This window comes from Microcebus murinus, chromosome 6 (genome assembly GCF_040939455.1).
Source record: "Microcebus murinus isolate Inina chromosome 6, M.murinus_Inina_mat1.0, whole genome shotgun sequence".
Classification (NCBI taxonomy): domain Eukaryota; kingdom Metazoa; phylum Chordata; class Mammalia; order Primates; family Cheirogaleidae; genus Microcebus; species Microcebus murinus.
In genome coordinates, this window is record NC_134109.1 from 80,328,292 (window position 1) to 80,342,978 (window position 14,687).

General features: G+C 40.0%; 1 protein-coding gene across 3 annotated transcripts in view; it reads right to left on the reverse strand.

The window, feature by feature from the left end:
- INO80 (INO80 complex ATPase subunit) overlaps positions 1 to 14,687 on the reverse strand; it is a 141,960-nt gene that overhangs the window by 28,259 nt on the left and 99,014 nt on the right. For all 3 annotated transcript variants that reach the window (XM_076004255.1, XM_076004254.1, XM_012766455.3), the window contains 2 exons: positions 13,064 to 13,191; positions 1,966 to 2,060 (listed from right to left, as the gene is read on the reverse strand). In XM_076004255.1, coding sequence (XP_075860370.1) covers positions 1,966 to 2,060; positions 13,064 to 13,191 — 223 coding nt within the window. The remainder of the gene's footprint in view (positions 1 to 1,965; positions 2,061 to 13,063; positions 13,192 to 14,687) is intronic.

Sequence of the window (14,687 nt, forward strand, 5' to 3'; positions counted from 1 at the left end):
AATGTAAATACAACCATATATACACACTTAAGACTAGCTGGGTGTGGCAGCTCACGCCTATAATCCTAGCTCTCTGGGAGGCTGAGGCAGGCGGATTGCTCAAGGTCAGGAGTTCGAAACCAGCCTGAGCAAGAGCAAGACCCCATCTCTACTATAAATAGAAAGAAATTAATTGGCCAACTAACATATATACATATATATATAAAAAAAATTAGCCGGGCATGGTGGCGCATGCCTGTAGTCCCAGCTACTCGGGAGGCTGAGGCAGCAGGATTGCTTGAGCCCAGGAGTTTGAGGTTGCTGTGAGCTAGGCTGACGCCACGGCACTCACTCTAGCCTGGGCAACAAAGTGAGACTCTGTCTCAAAAAAAAAAAAAAAATTAAAATTAAAATAAAAACAAAAACAAAAACAGAAACAAAACAAGATCCTCAAACATATGATATCAAATATACTAGTGCAAAATAATGTAAACAGTACTAGGTAAAATACCTATTACTTAACAGCTCTTGTCATAACACACAATGCATGCCACCCCATACCAATGTACCCACACCATAGATGCACTGGCATAACTGGAGAAAATACAGCCACTCTGGGAAAACACAGTCTATAGATCTTGCATATAAAAAGATTTTCGTCAATTGGAGGTCTTAGGTTGGAGTAGTAAAGGACATGGTAAAATACAACTCACTGATTTCAGAATCAAAAAAAGAGGAAGATCACCCGATATGCTTTTTCCTCTTTTCACCATAACAATGTGGTGGGTTAAGTGGCACTGCTGTGCTTATTCATGTTTCAAATAATCAATTTTAGGATCTGTGGATAACTTCTGCTAGGTGAGAAGCAAGGTCAGGCTACCCACACAGATGCTCCAAGGTAGCAAACTGAAATAGGTTCAAAGCAGATCTTCCCTTCCACTGTTGGTCAAACAGCTACTTGCAATTCTGGTGTATAGTTTTAACTTAGGAGTTATTGGCCCAATGGGGTACACATTGTAAACAAAAACATCATATATCTCCTTATCTGTGCTCCATTGTAAAAAATAACATAATAGCAAAAATTCTTAGAAGGCATTCTTTGTTGAATTATGGATGTGTTTTGTGCTAATTCTACATCTGAATTACACCATGCTTTAAAACTGAAATGCTTTAAAACAAATTAAAAATTGTAATATAAGTACAAAAGGCTATGTGCTTAAATTTCTACCCAAGAATTCAAAAGTTAAATATTAACAGGCCACAAAATTAAAGAGCAGAAAGTCAAAATTGTTCTGATTTTCAAACATTAAGATCTACTTTATTCATCAATTTTCCAGGTCTAAGGAAGCAAATTAAGATGGAGTTCAGCAGACCTATCAATAGCAGAGCCTGGCTTCCTCCTTGAAGAGAGGAGTAATAAGACTCTGCTTACTACAAAGAGAACATGCACTCAGGATAATTATGGCTCTATAAACCATCAGCATTCACAGGCAGTATGTGAAATTTCATAGGCTCATTAGCAGGTGGGAGAAGTACTGTGGCTGAGAGCTGCTAGCTGAATAGACTGCACCCAACTGTCATTTGTCACATTGCACCGTACTGCTACTACGCTAGAAGGAAAGCAGGAAAAAGGTACTTTTCCTTAAATTTATATAAAATGAAATACAGAAATAAACTAAAAGTCAACTCTAAGTCAATACCCAGAAATGGCTATTGTTAATTATTAGGAATATAGCCTTATGGACGTTTTTCTACATATGTATTATTCATTGAGGATGATCTTGGTTCATACTCAGACACCCTCCTCCAGATACATATATCTGATTCTCTATAAGCAGACTTAGCAATTCAGCAACTTCTTAAAATGGTAGGAATTATATCATGATTGTTTAACAACGTGGATATCTTGGCATTTTTTTAAAACCCACCACTTCAAGCACTACAGAAAAATAAAAATAATAATTTAAAAATTCCCATTAATGTTACCTGTTCTGAAAATCAGCAACCATGTCCCGCCTCTCCGATATCTTAGATGAACCATCAAGCCTCATGTAAGTGTGCTTCCTATAAACCATATATTCCTGTCAATCAGGGAAAAAGAATATAATAAGTCTGATGCAAATTACTGTATTTTAATTCTCACAAACATCTACCCACCTTCCACCTTCCTCATCCATAATAGAGGCAAGACATTATATCTAGAAAGGGGAGAAAGCAACCCCTAAAGCACAGGAACTTAACTTGTAAATAAGTTTACAGCCAGTGTTTGTCTTTTCAGTCATCAATGAGATGTTTTTTCACAGCTATGAAAATATTCAGTTTTTTTTTCAGTGAGTAACAGTCACCCTAATGTATTTCTCCCCAGAAAATCCTTGCTGACCAAAGTCCTTGGATTTATAGCCTGAGCTTCCTTCTCCCATCAGAGCATGCATCAATCTTAAGCAAGGGCTAAGCATCAGAGTGAAACAGAAGATAAGCTAATTTTCCATGGCAGAGAATGTTCTTGACATCATCTATAAGAAGAATTACAACTTTTAAAAATGGAGAGGAGATGTCAAGAGATTCAATAGAGAGAATGTTTCTCCATTTTATAGAAGTTGCAATTTCTTTCAGTTATGTCCAAATGAAGACTGATTTCCTCTGTTGTTACCTCTGATTATACTACAAAAGTCCATTTGTAGAATTATTATCAAAAGCTCAACATAGCTGCCTATTTATAAGAAAAACCATCATATAGTTACTTTGGTTCTAAAATAATTTTTCTCTATTGAAAAAGACTAATCATTTGTATATTTGGGAAATATTTATGTTAGTTTTCTGTGGTCAAATGTTTTTATATTGTAATATCTTCACTTGTAGCTCTTATACTTGGCTGGCATTTGAGCACACAAGGTTGCTGTAGTTTGATATGGCTGGTGCAATGTATGTGGCAGCCTATTCTTCAAGCAAGTGAACACCAACATGGTAAAAGTCTCCCGCTTGGGTATCTGTGAGGTGAAGCTAGTTAAAAAAGCAGACAAGCTTACTGACACACACATCTTCATTGTGTTTTATAGTGGTTTTTTTTGTTTTGTTTTTGAGACACGGTCTCACTCTATCACCTGGGCTGCAGTGCGGTGATGCACATAGCTGACTGCATCCTCAAACTCCTGGGCTCAAGTGATCCTTCTGCTTCAGCTTTCTGAGTAGCTAGGACTATAGACGTGTGACACTAAGCCCAGCTAAGTTTTTTGTCTTTAGATTTTGTAGAGATGGGATCTTGCTTATGTTGCCTAGCCTGTCTTGAACTCTTGGCCTCAAACAATCCATCTGCCTTGGCCTCTCAAAGTCTGTGATTATAGGGATGAACTACAACGGTTGGCCCCTTAAGGGCTTTGATAATCAAAGAGGGATGGAAAATATTTATTCGAAGTGAGCTTCAAGTTCACACTTAGTGGTATAGCTCTAAAACAGGACTGAATTAATGGTAGAAAAGCAGGTGGTGTTTTGGACAAGAAGGAATTCAGGAAAGAAGGTAAAATATGACAGCATGATGACGGTCTGTAGAGGCTTGTTATGTCCCTTGGCATCTAATCCAATCAGGCAATGTTGCAGGCTGAAACATCAAAATAACTAGACTATATCAAGATAGCTTGTAGAGAGCCATCTAAGCCAAAGATTTGGATTTTAACAAAAAGGTAGGCTTCCTGCACAAGTACCGTTTTTGCCTTCTAAACCAGAACTTCAAAACTCATGAAAACATTGATGAATGAATCTTCTTATAAATTTTGCTGTTCATATATTTATATATCAAGGTTACCACAACACCAAGGATATTAATCCTAGATCATAATCAAACCAACCCTAATTACAGACAGCCTGTAATTCAGACAACAGAAATGAATTTCTCCTTTTTACTGCTTCAAGCCTTAGCTTTCCTACCCAGGGGAGTAGTGGGATTTCAGAGGTTTTAGATAAGTTTAGATTCTATTTCAATAAATTATCTTCAAAATACAAGTAAAGGGATATGGAAAAATCTATTAAAAGCTGAATAGAGGCCGGGCGTGGTGGCTCACGCCTGTAATCGTAGCTCTCTGGGAGGCCGAGACGGGCGGATTGCTCGAGGTCAGGAGTTCAAAACCAGCCTGAGCAAGAGTGAGACCCCGTCTCTACTATAAATAGAAAGAAATTAATTGGCCAACTGATATGTATATAAAAAATTAGCCGGGCATGGTGGCACATGCCTGTAGTCCTAGCTACTCGGGAGGCTGAGGCAGAAGGATCGCTCAAGCCCTGGAGTTTGAGGTTGCTGTGAGCTAGCCTGACACCACGGCACTCACTCTAGCCTGGACAACAAAGCGAGACTCAGTCTCAAAAAAAAAAAAAAAAAAAAAGCTGAATAGAGCAATGTCTATATGCTTATGCTATAGGAAAAAAAACTAAAAGATAAACAATGGGCTGAAAAAGCAATTCAATGTGTCTTTTTTTTTTTTTTGAGACAAAGAGTCTCACTCTGTTGCCTGAGCTAGAGTGCCGTGGCATCAGCCTAGCTCATAGCAACCTCAAACTCCTGGACTCAAGCGATCCTCCTGCCTCAGCCTCCGGAGTAGTTGGGACTATAGACATGTGCCACCATGCCCAGTTCACTTTTTCTATATATTTTTAGTTGGCCAATTAATTTGTTTCTATTTTTATTCTTATTTTTTTATTTTTTTTTGAGACAGAGTCTCGCTTGTTGCCCAGGCTAGCGTGAGTGTTGTGGCTGCAGCCTAGCTCACAGCAACCTCAAACTCCTGGGCTCAAGCGATCCTCCTGCCTTAGCCTCCCGAGTAGCTGGGACTACAGGCATGTGCCACCATGCCCGGCTAATTTTTTTCTATGTATATTAGTTGTCCAATTAATTTCTTTCCATTTATAGTAGAGATGGGGTCTCACTCTTGCTCAGGCTGGTTTCGAACTCCTGACCTTGAGCAACCTACCCGCCTCAGCCTCCCAGAGTGCTAGGATTACAGGTGTGAGCCACTGCACCCTGCCTGTTTCTATTTTTAATAGAAATGGGGTGTTGCTCTTGCTCAGGTTAGGCTGGTTTTGAACTCCTGAGCTTAAACGATCCGCCCACCTCAGCCTCCCAGAGTGCTAGGATTACAGGCGTGAACCACCGCACCCAGCCTCAATATGATTCTCATTCACAAATTCTAAGTATTCCAAAGCTATTCTAGTTATCTCTCCAAAATTCCAAGCTGTTTAGAAAAAGATAAATGTTCATTTGTAAAGAAATCTTTAATTTCTTCTAACTGTAAATTTTAGGAACTGTGCCCACTTCCATTCTTGGTTCAGTTTTCACATGATCTAAAAAATCTAATGTTTTGGTATACAATTGTATACTGTTATTATAATAAAAATATAAATTCTGGCTGGTTGTGGTGATATGCACCTGTACCTCCTCCTAGCTACTTGGGAGACTGAGGCAGGATATCACCTGAGCTCTGAAGTTCGAGAACAGCCTGGGTAACACAGCAAAACTCTATCTCCTAAAAAATAAGCCGGGCGCGGTGGCTCACGCCTGTAATCCTAGCACTCTGGGAGGCTGAGGCGGGCGGATTGCTCGAGGTCAGGAGTTCGAAACCAGCCTGAGCAAGAGCAAGACCCCGTCTCTACTATAAATAGAAAGAAATTAATTGGCCAACTAATATATAGAAAAATTAGCCGGGCATGGTGGCACATGCCTGAAGTCCCAGCTACTCGGGAGGCTGAGGCAGCAGGATTGCTTGAGCCCAGGAGTTTGAGGTTGCTGTGAGCTAGGCTGACGCCATGGCACTCACTCTAGCCTGGTCAACAAGCGAGACTCTGTCTCAAAAAAAAAAAAAATAAATAAATGAAAAAAAATTCTAACAACAAATGATATTATGGTTCTCACAGCACTTTTCTTAGAAATTTATTTTACAAAATCTCAAAAAACCCCCCAGAATCTCTACTTACCAATTTCTACACCAAAAGATCTTCTAAGATCTATCTATCTATTTATTTTTTGGAGACATGGTCTCACCTGTTATCCAGGCCAAAGTACAGTGGTATCACCATAGCTCACTGCAACCTCACTGCATCATAGCTCACTGCAACCTAATCTCCTAGCTCAGGCAATCCTCTTGCCTCTGCCTTCTGAGTAGATGGGATTACAGGTGTGTTTCACCTTGCTCAGATAATTCTTCTGTTGTTTTTTTTTTTGTATAGAGATAGGGTCTTGTTCTTGCTCAGGCTGGTCTCAAACTCTTGGGCTCTAGTGGTTTTCCCACCTAAGCCTCCCAAAGTGCTAGGATTACAAGTGTGAGCCATCATGCTGGTTGCTCTAAGATTTATCTCAAGAGCCTTGCTTAGTATGTTTTCAAAGCCAGCAGTTGAGATCTGGTTAGTTAGAAACTGTCTATTGGCTGAGTTTTGCAGCTAGATCCCTCATCCCTACAGGTGTGCACCACTGCGCCTGGCTTAGATTTTTTAAAAAAGTGGTATAATCATTCCCATTCATCTCTTAACTCTGTACAGTTCACTCCTACGTCTAAGGACCACTGGTGGATGATTAGTCTGACATTACTATGGTTTGTAGTAACTGTGTTATGCTCAGCACTTCTGTGCATGAAAGAGGGCTTACACAGGCACAGAAAGACCAACCATCACCCAGTTATTCCTTACACAGGGTACTCTGTATAAACCAAGTATATCTCTCACCCAAATCCATTTTTGGTTTTTAGGAAAGGCTCAGAAAATGATCCACCAGTATGACTGAATTTCCTGGAGCCTCATAAAGCAATCAGAATTCCTCTTGTTCCATCTAAAGCAGCAAAGAGAGAAGAGAACGCAAGTATAGACCTTTGTCCTCTCCTAGAGGTCTCATAATTTAGTGCCCTCCTTTGATTGAATAAAAATGAACACAAGTACTCTCAAGATGACTCTTGTGGGATCAATAACTGAGAAGTAAATAAGCTCTAATACTACTTGCATAAAATAAAAATTAACATTTAGGAAGCTTTGAGACTTACACAGTTACAATAGATAATATTTTATCTTAAACCCCCATGATCATTGCAGCATTATTCACAATAACCAAGACATGGGACCAACCTAGGTGTCCATCAACAGATGAATGGATAAAGGAAATGTAATATATATATACAATGGAATATAATTAAACCTTAAAAAGAAGAAGAAGGAAATCTTGCTATTTGTGACAATATGGATGAACCTGGAGAACATTATGCTGTGTGAAATCTGGCAAACACAGGAAGACAAGTATTGTATGATCTCACTTATATGTGTAAACTCATAAAAGCAGAGAATTGAAGGGTGGTTGCTAGGGGCTGGAAGAAATTGGGAGACGTTGGTCTAAGGGTACAAAGGCTCTGTTATATAAGATGAAAAAGTTCTGGAGATCTAATGTACAGCATGGTGGCTATAGTTAATAATATTGAGATGGGTATAGTGGCTCATGCTTGTAATCCCAGCACTCTGGGAGGCCAAGGCAGGAGGATCACTTAAGGCTAGGAGTTTGAGACCAGCTTGGGCAACACAGCCAGATCCCATCTCTATAAAAAAGCAAAGAAATTTGCTGGGTATGGTGGCATGCACCAATAGTCCCAGCTACTCTGAAGGCTGAGGCAGGAGGATCCCTTGGGCCTAGGAGTTCAAGGTTATAGTGAACTGTCATTGGGCTACTGCACTCTAGCATGGGTGACAAAGTGAGACCCTGTCTCTGAAAAAAATGATGATGATAATAATAATATTGTATACTTGAAATTTGCTAAGACAGTTGATTTTTTTTTTTTTTTTGAGACAGAGTCTCGCTGTGTTGCCAGAGCTAGAGTGCCATGGAATTAGTCTAGCTCACAGCAACCTTAAACTCCTGGAGCTCAAGCGATCCTCTTGCCTCAGCCTCTCGGGTAGTTGAGATACAGGTCTATACCACAACACCTGGCTAATTTTTCTATTTTTAGTTGTCTGGCTAATTTCTTTCTATTTTTAGTAAAGATGGGGTCTTGCTCTTGCTGAGGCTGCTCTCGAACTCCTGACCTCGAGCTATTCTCCCACCTCAGCCTCCCAGGTTTATAGGCATGAGCTACCATGCCCAGTCCCCAAGACAGTTGATCTTAAGTGTTCTCACCACACATACAAAAAATCATAACTATGTGAGGTATGTTAATTAGCTTGATTGTGGTAATAATTTCACAATGTATACATATACCAAAACATCACATTGTCCACTTTATGTAGATACAATTTTTATTTATCAAGTATACCTCAATAAAGCTGAATGGAAAAAAGCTTCAAAGATGATTTGAACACATATACTACATCAGCAGCTGAGAACAAGCACTACAGACAGCAGGCAGGACAGTGCAACTTTGAACCTTGTTCTTCAGGTATTTAGGCACAGCCCTCTGGCAAGCAGAACTGGCAACACCTGAAGTTTCTTAGAACCCACACTTTTTAAATCTAATACAGACCCCTCTGGAGCAAGACCCTAACACAAGGTACTCTTGGGCCCATAATAATCTGCGTTCAACCTACTTGTGTTATTTCCTTTTCTCCTATGCCATATGTTTCAGTCACAATGGACTAATGTTCCCAAACATCTTATACTAATACTTTCTCATCTCTTTGCCTTTTTTTTTTTTTTTTTTTTGAGACAGAGTCTCGCTTGTTGCCCAGGCTAGAGTGAGTGCCGTGGCGTCAGCCTAGCTCACAGCAACCTCAAACTCCTGGGCTCAAGCAATCCTGCTGCCTCAGCCTCCCGAGTAGCTGGGACTACAGGCATGCGCCACCATGCCCGGCTAATTTTATATATATATTAGTTGGCCAATTAATTTCTTTCTATTTATAGTAGAGACGAGGTCTCGCTCTTGCTCAGGCTGGTTTCGAACTCCTGACCTCGAGCAATCCACCCGCCTCAGCCTCCCAGAGTGCTAGGATTACAGGCGTGAGCCACCGCGCCCGGCTCTCTTTGCCTTTTTATAACCAGGGTCCCATCGTCTTAAATTCTCTTCTCCCGATGGGTAAAATTCTATTTAAGTTCAGTTCAGAGAGCTTTTAACTGATTACAAATTATCTCTGGGTCTTCTGAGTTTCATTCCTGTTGCATCAGGCAACTAAGTCTGTAGTTTAAGAAAAGTAGCCACTCAAGTATTCTCTGTGCAATTTAAAAATATTTGGAAAGGGTCAGCCAATTGACGCTATATGTGATGTGATTGTTAAGTACTGAAATCTAGACAAACCTTGAACTGTACCAATATATGAAACAGAATTAAATCCAGATATTCCATAGCTAATGATGACATTTGAGACACTGGGTTGTGTAACTTGCCCTGTCAGCTATACCAGTGCTATACTTCACTGGGGGAGGATTCATCCTGAACAGACATTCTATCATCTATGATGTAATTTCTCTTAGAACTACCAAGTTACCTGTGGGAGCTGTGATTCTAAACATACTAGGAAGCTGAGTATTCCAAAACTGCAAATGAAAAGCAAATTGGGGTCACTGTTAACTACAATTTGCATTAGGTCTTAGGAATGATAGAAGGAAATTTCTCATCTTAGAACCATGCTGTTTATAATCTTTTAAATTCTTTTTTTCCCCACACCACCTGGTATTTTGCTAGGCAGATACAAATATCAGTTAAACATGGTCTTTGACTTTAAGGAATGTATCCAGTGGAGAAGACATATACACACAAAAGTAACTGTCAAATGAACCCTAATACTGGTGCCAAAATGAAGCATGAACAGAGCTAAGCATAACAAGAGGGATATGTTTATTTTTAACAGGGTCACTCTTGAGAAGACCCAGGGATAATATAAGTCATTTGTACTCAGCTAAAAGCTCTCTGCAAATACTAAAATATGGAGGGAGTTCCCCTGAATATGGTAAAATTGGTGGTAGTAGGAAAAGTTTTGTCTGATATCCAGCTGGACACTACCATCCCAACTGCACAGGGGTGATGTCTGTTTCCATAGTACACCCAACAGCCAAAATGTTAGAGGCAGTTTAGTAAATATAAAATAAACCCATAACATGACATTTAGTAATCTATGATATCCTATGTATTTATGTCCTTGTCTTCTGCCTGTGGCAAACTAAAAGTTCCTAGTCCTAGAAATGAAGCAGTCACCTTTTTTTATTAAATCTCCTATCCACAAATACTAGTTGGATGCCATGTGAATGTATAAAATGTTTCTGAATACAGAATTCTATTTGGAAGAAGATCTTATACACACACAAGAAATTTAAATTAAAGTCAGATTTTTACCCAGGAGAAAAAAGAAGCTATCAATCAATTCAGAAAATACTGAGCAAATACTAAGTGTCTAGAACTAGTATTTCTCACAGAATAGAAACCTGGCGACATAGAAGTATTTGGATTTTTACTGTCTTCTAGTTCTGCTGAGTCCCAGAAATAGAGACAAACAAATAGCCAGGGCTGAGGCACAGAACAACAACAAACCAAAAAGGCTGCTGGATAAAAGAGAGACGTTGACATACTCCACAGCTACAAAACAGAGCTTCAATGCCCCCAATGTGAATTTCTAAATCCTACTTTATTGGAAGCTTTTGTCTCCCTCTTTGTATAGCATATAAGATTTCAAGGGAAAAAGGACAATCCTGAAGAAGACAAAAACAAGCAACATTTTGAGACGGAAGAAATAAGGCAAGTTTTTTTTGTTGTTTAGTTTTTTAAGAGACAGTGTCTTGGCCAGGTATGGTGGCTCACACCTGTAATCTCAGGACTTTGGGAGGCCCAGGTGGAAGTATCAGTTGAGCCCAGGAATTTGAGATAAGCCTGGGCAACAAAGTAAGACCCTGTTCTCTACAAAAAGTTAAAAATTAGCTGTGTGTGGTGGCATGTGCCCCTAGTTCTAGCTATTTCAGAGGCTGACACAGGAGGACCGCTTGATCCCAGGCATTGGAGGCTGCAGTGAGCTATGATCATACCACCTGGGGGACAGAGTGAGACTCTGTCTCAAAAAAAGGAAAAAAAAGAGGAGAGATGGGGTTAGTTTTTGAAACATAAATAGTTGCAACATTTTCTGGCTTCAACATTTAGATGCATGTTACACATATGGCTAAGGAATGTCAGCAGTTGTGAAATTCAGGCTTTGAAGTTGCTTTTCCCTAATTTGGAATTCCCCATAGGGAGATGCATCTAAATTTACAGAGGTTTTCAAGCTGCCTTGTTTATAAAACCTACCTACTAGGTCCATGCCCCCAAAATAATTGCTGGATTACAGATAGCTAGGAAATGATCCTGGTAAATAGGGTTTATAGAACTCACCCTGAACAAAACTCATTACCATACTTTGAATTACTTGTTTTAGTAGTATTTTATGAGAACCTACAAGTGCACAACATACAGAATGAAGGACTAAAATGTAAGGCTACATCAAACTTAATCCACCTATACTTACCTTCACCTATCAGAGTTAGCTTATTTTTTTATTGCTCACCCACAATCCCTAGGAATTTTCCTTTAGTATGAATCAACTTTTAGGACTCTATAACATACTGATATATGATATAGCCTTGGAAAAGAAAGATCATCATCTCCCTTACTAAATCCTTAGCATATTGCCTTTTCTATAGTTCTTAGCAGCTAAAGATCACTACTTCATCTATTACCTTCCCTGACTCTTTGGACAATGCAAGTGCACTTTACCTAAAAAAGGGAGTAACTCAGATTGGTTTGACTGTTGACATCACTTGATTTGAACAGAACATTAGAGATGCAGGCAGTCCTTTTATTTTGGATTACTGCTGTTAGGACCTTCCCTATTGCTACCCTTCATTCCTTCTATACTGATATGGTCCCCATGCTTTTATTCCTAGATAGGGATGAGTATGGCCAATTTCCACTTACTTATCACTACTCTACAGAGTAGCCAGGCTAGAATATGAAGACTTAAATATAAAAAACCCAAGAAAAAACCACAAGAGTATTCATACAATCCTGATACCCAGGTGCGTTAGCCTCTTAATCTTTCTCGTCTAATGACTTATTCTCATGGTTTGTTCTCATCTTTCCTTCCCTATTTCTAGGTTTATGACTTCTCCTCTCTCAAATAATAGGCAACTACTTAGACAAAAAGAAAGAACCTCAACACAGCAGTATTAAATAATTAAATAAACAAAAGCTGCCTTGTACAGTAAGACACAGCTGTATCTTTCACTACTAACTCAGAAGTTGTCAGCCTTGGATGCATATTAGAATCACTGCAGGAGCTTTCAAATATCCTGATGCTCAGGCCTCATTCCAAACTTATTACATAAGAAGCTTTGGGGATGGGACCAACCATTCATGTTTTTTTTTTTTTTGGAGACAGAGTCTCACTTTGTTGCCCAGGCTAGAGTGAGTGCCGTGGCATCAGCCTAGCTCACAGCAACCTCAAACTCCTGGACTCAAGCAATCCTGCCTCAGCCTCCACAGTAGCTGGGACTACAGGCATGCACCACCATGCCCAGCTCATTTTTTGTATATATATATTTTAGTTGGTCAATTAATTTCTTTCTATTTTTAGTAGAGACAGGGTCTCGCTCAAGCTGGTTTCAAACTCCTGACCTTGAGCAATCCGCCTGCCAGAGTGTTAGGATTACAGGTGTGAGCCACCACGCCCGGCAACATTCATATTTTTTAAAGCTTCCCAGGCAACTGCAGTATGTAGTGAAGCTGAGAATCACTACATTAACTCAGGCTGAATAGCTAGCTGCTTGCTAGTTTTTCACATATAGAACTAATCTCAAATCTTGTTTTTCATACAGAATTCCAGAGGACTTTTCAAGAAGATTTCTAGGTTGTGATCTACTTTAAAATTAGGGGACTTCTTCCCCAGTAAAAGAAGGGCATAAGAGGTATTCTATTTCATTGGTATAGGGAAGGGGGCAGCAGATACCCTTTGCATACTCTCCATCTGCCACGAGCTGCTTCTGTTCCCTTTATAGACTGTAAAATCAAAGGAGGAGTTTAGGGGTTTCCATTAAGCAGGACTGACATTAGTCATGGCCATCTGATTTCTATAGGTTAAATGTCAAGGTATCCTAGTTCCCCAAAGTTCCTTCTCCTACCTCCAGCAGGTCTATCATCCTGGTCATCTGGGAGTAGATAAGAACCCTATGCCCTTGAGACTTGAGCCGAGTCAGCAGGACATCAAGGGCATACAGCTTTCCACTGTCAGTGATGAGGCTCTCTTTGCCTGGGGAGAAGAAAAAGGGGAGGGGGGAATGGATTTAATTGAAGCAACAAAATCACTCACTGCAAAGCTGTATGCAACCAAAATTACTACAACCAAAACGCTTGTCATCACGAGGGCAGGAAAGTGCTCTAGAGAAAGAATGCAAAACCCTGAAAAAACCATAACTCCAGAAGCAATCTAGGAAGAAATGCCATGAAAGGAGGGAGGTGCAGACTCCCTCCCAACTGATAGCTCCCAATCAGACATCTGCTGCCAAGGCATCTTAAAACCCTGCTCCATATCCTTACTCAAGGGACAGCAGGTATACATGGACATCTATGGGTCATGTCTATGTCCTATTTACTGTGACTAGAAAAATCTGTTTTTACTTTGTTCACCCTATCTCTAGATATCTGTTTTTGTTTGTTCTTTTTTTTTAATTGCATACTTCACTGCAAAATCTGCTAGTTCTGTGATTAAGTGTTTATATCCTGAAAGCACGAGAATTTATAGAAACAAGAATTGCTCCTGCCTGCCCTTAGAGATATTTAAACACCAAGAAATGCAAATAAATATATCCACCCTTGACTCCCCCTCCTCCTCCACTTTTTTTGAAAACCAAAACTACTTCTCCTGGAAAACTGCAAATAGGCTGGCTGGTAAATGTCATTTACCCAAGTTGTAATTCAATGAAGACACCAGAGCTTATTCCGCTTTTCAGAAAGACCAACTTTGGGTTTCTCTGCAATGAAGCTGCTTTCACTCACTAACTTGTGCTTTCTCCTTCCTCTTCCCATAAGAAAAGCATTTCAGCCACAGATCTTTAAAGAACACTCAACTCACAAATTTTCTTATCCATTCAGTATCATTAAACTCCCATCATATTTCAGGAAGGAGAGTTTCCTGTTTGCACACTGGTCCATAAACATGCCCTGAACAATTGCTGCCATTAAGAGAAGAGATGAGGCACTTAAGGGTTTGGGTAAGAGTATATGTGGAACTGGGCACAAGACACACAAAGAGAGAGAGAAAGGATAGAGATATTACGCAGACAACTAACAACTAAGAGTAAAGGAGAAAACTGTTAAGAAAAACACACTGTGTTTTGGCTGACTGTTGAGAGCAATCCAAGAGTTCTTAACAGTCATTTTTCTGTTCTCATCACAATTTGCCAAGTGCACAATTATTGTATAAACTGAACAAGAACGGATGTGCTGACAGAACCATAACAAATCATCAGCCACTCTGTTTTTGCTACAAAGCCACAGGTCCTAGCTGTTTACTCCCCGGCACTGCAGCCTGCCTTCTCCCACCTTCGGAACACAGCCAGACCATCTCTCTCCCTCCACCCCCCCCCCCCCACACTGTTGTACACACCTTTGTTCAGTCTCTTTGTTTGGTCCTGTTTAGATTATTGAAATGCTCTTCTTTTTGTTGGTCTCCTTAACAACACAATCAAATGACTGCAGCTGGGACAGGACTGACTGCTAAGCTCTCCCCTGGCACCAGACAAGGAG